This window comes from Anser brachyrhynchus (assembly GCF_964034855.1).
Source record: "Anser brachyrhynchus genome assembly, chromosome: 23".
NCBI lineage: Eukaryota > Metazoa > Chordata > Aves > Anseriformes > Anatidae > Anser > Anser brachyrhynchus.
Genome location: NC_137716.1, coordinates 5,600,383 through 5,611,881, shown reverse-complemented (window position 1 = coordinate 5,611,881; position 11,499 = coordinate 5,600,383). Strand labels below are relative to the sequence as shown.

The window sequence follows — 11,499 nt, the reverse complement described above, 5'->3', positions numbered from 1 at the left end:
ACTTTTCTAAAAAAGAGATGAGGAATCACCCCCAAATTGAAAATGGATTATTTTTCATCAGATCTTTTGATGTGAAGTCACTGTTACTAATGCCCTTCTGCCTCCTGCAGCTCCAGCCTAAATTTGGGACGAGCAGTCACTGCATCCAGCTGAACTGAAAGTGCTCCCTAATTAACTGAGCTGAGCGAGTCCTCCACTCACAAGGAATGGCTAGGTGATAATCATGTCTGCACTCAAACGTCTCTTGCTAAACCCAACCTCTCCCCCCGCCCCAGTCCCTCCTTGAAGTTAAAAACTTTTGGCTCAAGAATGCGGTAGGGTTGTCCCTTGCTACTCCCACTCCTCCTGCACCCCTTCCTCCACCGCAAGGCCCTCCCCCTGTCCAATTTGGATTAGGCTGTACCTTTTCTTCTCTTCCTTCAAGGGTGAGGGTTTTATTCCCTTCTTTTCTGCCCAGATCTCCACTAAACAAAGGAGCTCTGGGTACATCACCAATTCCAGGACGTAAAGGTATTTAAAAAGTTTCGGACTAAATCCAATCCTGCATAGCTAGGATCGGTTTTCTTTCTCTCTATCTGTAATTGATGTTGTAATTCTTTGTCTGCCTAATTGTATCTTTTTTTAAGTTTTATGCATTTTTTTATTAATTTAATTTGCAAACTCAAAGGCATGGTTTTGAAAAGTCTTTCCTGAGTCCTTCCAAACTTGCAGATCAGTTTTAAATCTGATTTAGTGATTGGCTCTCTCCTTGCTTTGTCAGTGTAGTTCTTACAAGTGGTGTTGGATGGAATTTCTCAAAGCTGAAAATAATTTTTGAGCCTTTTTAACTCTCTTTTGATGGTGTAAATGACTTTTCCATACTCTCTTAGTAAGACTTTTGTTAATGCTCTCATAGTACGTGCCTGTGTATCGATCATTTGTCTTGCTTCTGATTTCTCTGTGAGGAAATGGATAAATCTGGAGTTTCTTCAGCTTAAATTTCTGCATGAAGGCTGGAAATCTCTGGAAGTGTAAAACTTTCAGCTTTTAATGACTTCGCTTCCATTCGTGAGCTACCTTGAGAACTCTGGGAGGAAAGGAAATGCTCTCCCTTTTGTCTAGCTGAAGGTAATCATATTCCAGCCTTCAGCAGACAGGCATGTGCAGCAAAGTAGCAGCAGAGCTTGCAAGGCTGCTGCAGGAAAGGCAGTTTCTTTGTCTCTGCCTCTGCTCCCAGCCCTGCCTTTTCCTTCCCACTCTGTCTTTCTCATTCACTGCATTTGAAATATTAGAGCCTGAAAAATGCATGCCCTCAAGAGCTGAGAGATTCCCAGCTGGGACACCGCTCTGGAGTTGTGAGGAATTTCTTTTTGTTGTTGTTCAGACGCATTTTCTGCCTTGTCTGGGCTGATTTTGCCTGCTTTGGGGCTGGGCTGGAACTGGAAAGTGCTGCTGTGGGAAAGCAAGGGGGACAGTTAGGGGAGGCTCAGGGGCCCTGTCCCTCCCAGCAGGAGCGGACTTAAAGCCTGTGCCTCTCTCAGAAGCAGCAGATATTTCCACTCTGGGTGGAGAGGGGAGACCTGTGAGGATTCCTCCCTGAAGGAGCAAACTTTGGGGTCTTGAGGTGAGAGATGCTTTCTAACCCTCCCCCGACCAGAAGAAGCAAGGAAGGGACCCCAACTCCGATGCGTGGGGGTGGGCAAGGGAGGAGCTGAAGGGTCATTTGCACATGCCAGTGCAGGGCTGGGGGATTTGGAGAATGGGAGGGGTGATGGGGGCTAGGGGGAGGAATAAGAGGGCACAGGATCAGGGGGTGCAGTCTGGGGAGAACGTTCCTCTGTGATCCGTTTTTCAGTCTTTTCACTGAGCTTTCTCATAGCCTCCCTGGTCTCCCCCTCTGAGCCCAGCCTCACAGCACTGCCTGTTCCTGGCACCCTCTGCCCATATTTGCACCCTCACCCCAAGCCTGGGGCCATGCTCCTCATCACTGAGGAAGACCCCAGTCCTGATTGCACTCCTCCTCCTCGGTCTGTGTTGTGCCAGGATCTGTGCCCTTTACCTGGGTCTATTTTCCTTTTGCCCTCAGTGCTACATCAGACCCAGAATGACCGCAAGGACTAAAATTAAGCTGCTCCAGAGACTGCTTTGGGTGCCTTGCCCATAGTACTCCGTGGCATGAGCTGGCCCTCAGCTTCTCCTGAGGGCTCAGCTCCTGGGCTCTGCACATATTGGCCCAGGACAGGGTCCAGAGCCTGTCCGCAGATCCCTCTCCCCCATGTTACTGCCCCCAAAGGAGGGAGAAGGGCTCTCATCTTTTGTCCCAGGAAGGGGTCTTGTTCATCAAGACTGATCCACGTGGGCTTGCTTAAGGCAGAAAATCTCTGGGGACTGAGAAACTGCCCTGGTGTGTTTCAGGGCAACAGCCTGGACCTGGTCTCTGCCTCCCTATGGTCTGGCTCATGGGCTCTGTTGCTGGCGTGCAGCCCGGGAGAGCTGGCAATGCTGTGCTCATCCCAAGCTGTGTCCATAACCACAGGTGTCTGCCTCCTTTGGCCCACTCCCTGCTCTCTGAAGAAGTTTTGGACCCCATACCATCCCTCTCCCTGTGGCCTGTCATTCCCAGCTGCCTGGCCCAGCTAAGGGTCTCTGCTCCTACATACCTCCCAGCACACCCAGCTCTCCACCTCGTCCCTTCACCCTCCTCCTCTACTCTGTTCCTTCATCCTCCACAGAAACCAGACTTAGCTTAATGAACCATGTCTTCATCCTGTAGCCCCACCTCACAGTCTTCCATCTTGAACACGCGACCCTTTTGCCTACCTCAACACTGGCATATATACTCTTCTGATGTGTTTTCTAGCAATTCCTCTGACTGCTTGAAGTACCAGGTATCTGGGAGGTTGTTTTCAATCTCTGTCACATATCCAGCCTGGCTTGAATACAATACAATTTTGCAGAGCTATGGGACCTGGGAAGATGGTCCATAAATAGGATCCACCCTTCCCTGAAGTGCTAGTCTCCTCTTGCTTCATAGCCCTGCATCTCGTGTTGCTCCTCTGAACCTAGGGACCGTGCCAAGTTTGGTATCATGACCCACTACACGCAGGGCACTCTTCATTCCTTCCCCAGGAAGGCAGGAAAATTGAATACAAGAGCAGAGCTGTAGCCCTTGGAGATCTTTTGGTTTCTGTCTCTTGGGAAAGGAAGGCTTTGGCGATGATGTGGTGCAGAATGACAGTGTGAGCATGTTGGCTGCATGCACAAGGAGCCAAACTCAGTGTGACTGTATGATCTCACTGTATTAACTTTGGGGGGGGGACAGCCTGGGGTGAACAATCATTTTAAAAGTATGGAAGCCCTTAAGAACACTTGTTTGTCTTTCTCTCTCTTTCCTCTGTCTTTGCTTCTAGAAAGGGAACAGCAGAAAGGCACCTTGGCATTTAGGGGCTGCTGCCAAAACCCATCCTCCACCAAGGCAGCAGGGACCCTCCAGCTGGAAGAAGCTTTCGGGGCATCCAGGGGAATCGTGGAATCCGTGCCATCATGGGGGTATTATGGCTGGCCAGGTTCATGCTGGGATGTACAGCGGTTTTGTATGTGGAACAAACCCAGGGTCAATATGAAGGGGACTTGCAGACAGACAGATTTGCAGGCTATGAGGAAAGACAGCCAGCAAACAGAGTGAGAAGAAGAGGCCAAGACACTTTACGAGGGTATGTTTAATATTCATTTCTATTTTACAAAGCAGAACTTTGTTTGTTATTATAGCACATAGAGACATGCCTACAGAATTGCCTTTTCTATTTTTCATTGAGTTTAGGAAGGAATCTGCTCTGCAGACCCAGGGTAGGAGGAAAACTCTTACCACAGGAGACAGCCAAGCAGGCAGAGAACCCAGACTCCTCCTGTGTGAACAGAGTGCTGTGCACTGGGCTCTGCGGCTTTGATCAGTGGATCACAGTACTACAGGGGCTCGCACCAGGACTGTGAGGAGCCATTCACATCCTGCCTGCTGGTGGGAAGGATCCTGGACATTTGCCTGGAGCGATGGCTTTGGCTGGGATTTCCACTGTCACTAGCGGGGATGCTGTCAGCTTGGGTTTCAAACCTGTTGTCACTCGTCTCTCTGCTACCAATTGATGCTCTGGGCTGTACTGAGAGATTATTGCCTCTGATGACTGCTTTTACATAATGGTTGTTCTCTCGATCATTGCTCATGGGCAGGCGTCCATACTCAGTCCTCTGTTGCGAAGTTGTGGCTTGTGGTCTCATCCATAGCCAAATCAGTGTGAGAACTGGACTTGTGAGGGCTTTCCACCTGAGGAGGGATACAGGGCTCAGCTAGAGAATACTGGAGCTTGTGCTGGAGCTCAGCTGTGTTTGTGTGTTCTCAAGATGGTTCCTGGCCCCAGCACTGATTCTGAGTTATTTTAAGTCTGCCTGGCTGTAGTTCTTGGAAAGTGTTCCTGTGTCCGTGGGCAGAATCAGAGCAGAACGTGATACACGCGCAAAGCCTGGGCTGTGCCAGAGTCCTCCAGCACTTGCTGGAGAATGCTTTTTGAATGGGATGGAGCACCACACTTTCAGCCGAGACAGACAAACATGTATGTGTGGGCTGAAGCTGGAACATAGAACCTGGCAGTAGAGCTGCCATGGGCAGGGCCGTGGTGCTGGCATCATTTGCTCTTTGAATTCAAAAATGCACAGCCAATTGTTTCTGCTATGGTGGATTTAGAAAAGGTGGACAGCAGCTGCCCTGGGACTTGTTCTTCTCAAAACTAGTTACCAAAAGCAGCCATTAGCTCATTCACAGGGCAGGACCACCCTATGTCTCTTCCATTATAACCCACAAGTACTTTTGCTGTGATTCTTTCAAGTATCTTTGTGGATGTAGTCCATTTATCCCCCTGGAAAAAAAACTTTCCAAATCTTTGTGATTAAAAGGATGATGGACATTTCTTACAAAGGATGGGGTGACTGTCTGCCGGATCCAGAAACTCTTGTTCAGTCGGGCAGCCCAGGGCAATATGTGATTGATCACTATGTTCATAATGGGAATAGAAAAGAATGGAGGTCCCTGGAATCCAGTGATCTTATGAAACTCGGTGACCTAGGTGACCAGATACTGTTTTCAAAAATAGCTTACAGATTAAGTTCTTTTTGACTTTTGGGAATCTGAAGGGTCCAAATCCCACAAATGCTTTAAAAACGAAGCCCAAGCTCCCAAGTTAGAAAACTTTTCTCTAATTTAAAGCCTCAGACATGAGCTATCATTTAAGTAAAGTAATACCAAATTATGAGTTGTGTAAGCAACTAAAGGCCACACAGTAAATTTGAGGTAGGCTCGGAATTAGGCCTGAAGTGTTGGTCTCCCGGTCCTCTGCTGAGAGCTAAGGACCACACTGCTACCTCTCTCCTTTTGTCTTCTGCTTTTTTAATGCCCTCTGAAACAATTGATGTAGGAAGAGAAAAGGCCCCACTGGGATAAGTGCAAGGTCTGTTTAGGGAAATCTGTGCAACTATAAATTAAGATAACTGAAGATTCATTGTTTCCCAGCCCTTGGGAGAGCAGTCTTTTTGCAAGGGAGAGGATCGTGGTGGACAATGGAAGGAAAGCTGGCAAAACTCAGAGTGGCTGGAGCTTTTGCCTCAGGCAATTCCCATGCTCTGTGTCAAGTGACTCTGACAGTCTCCTTGGATTTGTGTTGAAATCTCTCCTTCAGGATTTCTAGCCCTTCAGCAATTGCTCTGCTTAAAATCTCCCTCTCTCTGTCTCTGATAAACCACTTGAGATGAGAAATCTATTGAAGAATATTTAAAGCAGTGTTCTACTGGTCCGAGAAGGCAGCTACAGATGTCACCATCTGCACTGTTGTAGATGGGGCTGTCAGCCACTGAAAGCCATCCCCTGAAGAGTCCCAGACCCAGTAACTTTTGTTGTAGATTCCCCAGACTGTCCTAGTCCCTCATCCTGCTCTGCCTAGAAACAGCTCTAGAGAGTGGCAGTTGTGGATAAACATCTTCCCCGACCTGTTTTTTGCTGCTTTAAGGTATCAGGATTTGTTGCTGCTGTAAAATATAACCAAAGGTTATAAGCAAAGGCTATCTGCATCTTACACATTACTTAGCTTTTTCTTCATGCCTAGAGCTTTGACCGTATTAAGATGGTTGGGTTGGCTACAACTACTTCAAAGCAGGTTGTAGCTGGGTGGGGGTCGGTGTCTTTTCCCAAGCAACAAGCAACAGAAAAAGAGGAAGTGGCCTCAAGTTGCACCAGGGAAGGTTTAGGTTGGATATTAGGAAAAAAAATCTTCACTGAAAGGGTTGCGCGGTATTGGAACAGGCTGCCCAGGGATGTGGTTGATTCACTGTCTCTGGAGGTATTCAAAAGATGTGTAGATGTGCTGCTTCAGGACATGGTTGGCAGTACTAGGCTAACAGTTGGACTTGATGATCTTAGAGGTCTTTTCCAACTTAAATGATTCTGTGATTTATTCTTCTTTGTCCCTCCTTTTCTCCGGAATGGATGGAACCATAGATTCTTTCCATCTCTACGTTTTATTATATTTAAGTTTGGGCAAGGAAATAGAATCATACCTGAACTGTATGGAGGGGTGTTACCCAACTGTCTTCCACCTCCTTCCAGCTTGCTACACAGTGAAGTGTTAACCAACTCTGGAAGAATCAAATACACAAGAATTTATTTGGTGCTCTTTCCTACTTCTGCGCATAGCACAGCTGCCTACTCTACAAATAACTCCCTAAGTTTTTCCCTGAAAAGCCCTGAGTAAGCCCAGGCAGCGGTTGATATCTGCTCTCCTTTGGTGTCCAGTGACTTTTTGTGAACCCTTAGTCAATTAGTATTAATAGAAATACACAGAATCATTTGATATCATAGAGCTTGTAGTGAGAAACGGTTCTCTAAAAACTCCTGTGTGACTGACACAAGCTCTCCTTGTATGAGGATAGTTATAGATATATTGTTAGTAAGCAAATCAGTTTTTTTTGGTAAAAAGAGGCATCATCAGCAATGTAGGAGGAAAGATTGTATATGGTTCTGTTGGATAACATTACTTGGAATGTTACTCCGTTCCCAACCCGGTCTTCCTTAGTAAAGAGAAAGTATGATATAAATGCAAAGCATGAAAAAAATGCAAAATAAATGAGCATGTTATTCACCAATGCCTTTACAAATAATAACTAATAAAGTAATGTGGAGCAATAAGTCACAGCCAAAACCATGATTTAATCTATCCTTAAACCCATTAAAGTAGAGGCAATTTAAAATGACTGTCTCCTGAAAGAAACAGCGCTGACAAACCCATTTATGAGGCAAGATTTGAATGGGATTATTAGTTTAATGAACTATTGAACACTTTCCAAGAGAAAGAATGTGTTTAACAAAGGGGAAAGAAAAGATGATTAGTCTGCAGCCAGCTGAGCTGTTTGCTGGCAGTATGATTTCCTGTAGGTTCATGGCTGTCTGTTTTTTTCAAGTCAGAATAAAAGCTCAGCTATAGCTTGACTTTAAACAGAACTAATTATGTCAAGCCCATTAATTAGCAAATGGCCACTGCAATTGAGAAGATAGATGAGGAGATAATATTTGGGAAAGACAGACATACATCATACCTCTTCCATTGCTATGATTTATGCAAGAAGATGGAGAAATGTCTAAATGAATTGTTGGATATAGAAAATATGAGTTCACAAGCTGCTCTGCCATAGATTGCTGACACCTTAATTTCCACTTGATGTTGGGGAATGGAGAGGAAGGGCACATTGTGACTGCAAAGGACAGGAAGAATTGCTGGGATGTAGATAAACTTTCTGTGCATCCGTAAGCTTGGAAGCTCAGGTGCAGTGGAGAGGGAAAGCTATGGGCTATGGTTCTGGGCTGTACAGCACCAATTTAAATTGGAGCTGACACTGTGATGATGTTTATTGTCAAGGGAAGCTTGGGCACAGCAGAGACTAGCTTCACCACTTTTCCAATTCACTCTGAGATATGCATAGAGAAAGATGATTTCCAGCATCATTTTAATGACTTTATTCCTGGTCTTGCAGTTCAACAAGCATCTTAGTACAGTAATTATTAGCTATTATCAGCTTTTTTGTCCCTGTGTGACGGGATCTTACCCTCACACTGCTTACGCCCTCGTGTTAGTGTTGGCACTGCTTTCCTGAATTGCTTTTCTGACCTGGATTGCTGCCTGAGTGCTTGTGGAAAGGATGATGCAGCACTGGAGTGAGAAGCCAGGAATGGGGAGAGGACAGGGCTGTCACATTCAGGGGCAAAACCAGTCAGTTTGCATCGACCTGAAGTCCTGGTAGAAGCAGAGCACAGTGAAACCACCTTTAAATCCCATGTGTTTCCTGGTGTTTGCTGTTCCTGTAAATGCAGATTAACTCTCCTAATTACTTAGCAGCAGTATCAGTCTCTGGGATTTGTGTTTCCATATACAGATGCTCTGCGTGACAAACAACAGATTTTTTTTTTCACCAGCAGCAATTGTAATTTTCTCCACGCTGTCTCTTTAGGTTTATTGTAAACATGCCTTTAAAAAGAGCTGATGCCCAAAACAAAACTAGTTTGGTCAGAAGTTTCATGATTCAGGGCATGATTCTGCCTCTGATAAGGTCAAGGATAATTTTTAATTTTTTTATAATTTTCTTATTTCATTAAAAGGAATAAAGCTTAAGCAAATCTTTCCTGCAGTGTTACCATCCCAGCTGCTACTGTAAGTTTAGTGAGAGGTATTGGTTTCCCCAAAGTGCAGTTGTCAGAGTCCTTTCAATGCAGAAGCTCAGCTTGACTCCTTTAAAAAAAAAAAAAAAAATCAATTTCTTGATTTCAAAGTTGTCAAAAATTCCCTTGATAATGAAGTGCTCTTTAGAGAAAGAACCAAGGTGCTTCTAAAAGTCACTGGAAGCTAAAATGTCCCACTTCTTAATTTAATCTTCCAGTTTAGGCAACCAGACTCACACTTACTGCGTGGAGAGATTGCGAAAAAGACCCTGAACTAGGGCAATCTAAATACTTTAAAAAGAAAATTTGTGGGGTATGTAACCAACTCCACTGACAGACAGAAACTACACATGTGCACTTGAAGAGAAACAACAGGACTACAGTACTTACTAAAAATCATTGCCTGAAAAGAACTGGGCTGCTTATGGTTGCCCACATGTCAAATGCTGTTTTTCTTACAAGGCCTTGAAGTGCATGCCCTTAGGACTGTCCAATTCCAAGGATTCTGTTTTGGGACATCTCCACTTAACAACAATCATAGAATATCCTGAGTTGGAAGGGACCCATAAGGATCATTGAGTCCAACTCCTGGCACCACACGTCTACCCCAAAATTCAGACCATATAATGAGGACGAACATGACAGGGAAGAGCAGGGCTAGACTCTGGCAAAGCTTTCTTGCCTTCTCCCACCATACTCCTGCCATGGGGAGAATGTGGGTCTTTGGGCTCCAAGGCCTGCAACCCACCCAAAGATCAGGTTGCCCAGGGCCTCATCTCCAGGATGGGGCATCCAAAACATCTCTGGGCAACCTGTTCCAGTGCCTCACCACCCTCTGAGGGATGAATTTCCTCCTTACATCCAATCTAAATCTCCCAGCTTTCAGTTTAAAACTGTCACCTCTTGTCCTGTCATTGTCTGACTGAGCAAAAAGTCGCTCTCCATCTTTTTTTATGAGATCCCTCTAAGTATTGAAAAGCTGCGGTATAGTCAGCCTGTAGCCTTCCCTTCTTCAGGCTAAACATCCTCAGCTTTCTTAGCCTGCATTCATAGGAGGGGTGCTCCAGCCCTCTGATGATCTTCATGGCCCTCCTCTGGACTCGCTCTAACAGATCCACATCCTTCTCCTGCTGAGGGCCCAAGACCTGGGTGCAGCACTCCAGGTGGGGCCTCATAAGGGCAGAGCAGAGGGGCACGATCACTTCCCTGCACCTACTGGCCACTCATCTGTTGATGCAGACCAGGATGAAGTTGGCCTTTTGGGCTCCAGGCACCCACTGCTGGCTCATGTTGAGCTTTTCGTCCACCAGAACCCCCAAGTCCTTCTCTGCAGGGCTGCTCTCAATGAGTTCTTCATCCAGTCCGTACTCATGTCTGGGATTGCCCCGGCCCAGGTGCAGCACCTTGCACTTGGATTTGTTGTACTTCACACATGTAAACTTTGAGATTTAGTCATAAAGCCGAAGTTCAACCAACAGAAGGAACAAAATTAAGGCAACAGCTGGAGACTTCTGACTTAGGACTCTCATTCCTAAATTTTCCTTGTCTTAATTTATATTACTAAATAGTTGATCTTGGACTTCTTGTCTAGGCTGGTTTTTCTTCTTACTGGCGGGAAACATAAAGGCAAGTGTTGGCATGGCAAAGAGATTGTCTGGCATAGAGTTTAATAGGTTATAGGGGTTTGTTTGGAATTTTTAAGAAATGGATTTGAAGTTCAATTTGTTTCAGAGTTTTAAGGGAAAAAAAAAAGATGGAAGAGTTGGTAACTCTGCTTTCCAAATTAAAGTGTTATGCAGTTCCTGGAAATCAATTGCATTTTTAGTTTATTTCAATGGAAAGTCTTCCCTGTGATTCTTTGCTGATATATAAGATTTAAACATAAATACACTCAAAAAAGAGAAGACTTTCCTTACCATCCTTCATACCAAATGCATGAAGATCTGAATAAAGGGAAATAATAGACTTACTGACAAAGAGAAGATATATAACAAAAGATTTTATAGACACACAGTGCTTAAAAAAGATTGTAAACATTACTAGGCTTGAACTTGGCATTAAGCAAAATAGACTGAATCCAAAACCCATACAGTCTTCAATAGGCTTCCCTTGCATTTTTCTTCTTTAGTTTTATGAAACTGAAAAATAATCACGCATCTTTAAAAAATTATTTTCATTTCTATTCATATTTTTTGATAAACCTGATATTGAGACAGGGTTGTCGTTCTGAAACGCAAAAGATTCCTGAAAGTCTTGGATAGCCTGGCTTGTACTGAAAATACAGCACAACAATTGGTATTTAACCATAGTGCTCGTTAAATAAACGAGATGACTAATAATAATATATATAGTTTTTTGATGTTAGGACGTTTACATCAAAATAGAGGTGCCAACAGCCAAAGGAAAGGTTTTGACAGCCTAAGATAACTCAATAAAAACCAAAATCTTTCATTTTGGCTCAGTTTGTCCATTTCCTGGTCCACAACTGAGATAACGTTTTAAAGAAAAATTGAGACTTAGGGATTTTTGGCAGGGGAGAGGGAGCAATTTTTGATGTAATTATTTCATAAGCAAAATAAACCTTGTATTCTCTAGTTCTAAGTAAGGTAAAAAGAAAACAGATGTGTATTAATATTAGCATGGTTCTGCTCTCTCTCAAAGTGCCTTTTCTCTCCTCTGTATATCCTGTCTATTTAAGCTCATAGATCTCAAGAGGAAATACCTACTAACGAATAACACAGAGGAGCCAACCCTTAACTGACACCACTGGT

General features: G+C 44.5%; 1 protein-coding gene across 3 annotated transcripts in view; it reads left to right on the top strand.

Annotated features, from left to right (window-relative positions):
- Window positions 1–332: 332 nt before the first annotated feature.
- Window positions 333–11,499, top strand: part of FBN3 (fibrillin 3) — a 116,915-nt gene continuing 105,748 nt past the window's right edge. Inside the window, exons 1-2 of one of the 3 annotated variants that reach the window (XM_080566182.1) lie at window positions 333–425; window positions 3,390–3,692. In XM_080566182.1, the coding sequence (XP_080422308.1) occupies window positions 3,523–3,692 (170 nt within the window). In that variant the 5' untranslated portion in view covers window positions 333–425; window positions 3,390–3,522. Of the gene's footprint in view, window positions 511–591; window positions 1,604–3,389; window positions 3,693–11,499 lie in introns of those variants that run through there. The other 2 variants (XM_080566180.1, XM_080566181.1) reach the window with 2 other exon arrangements.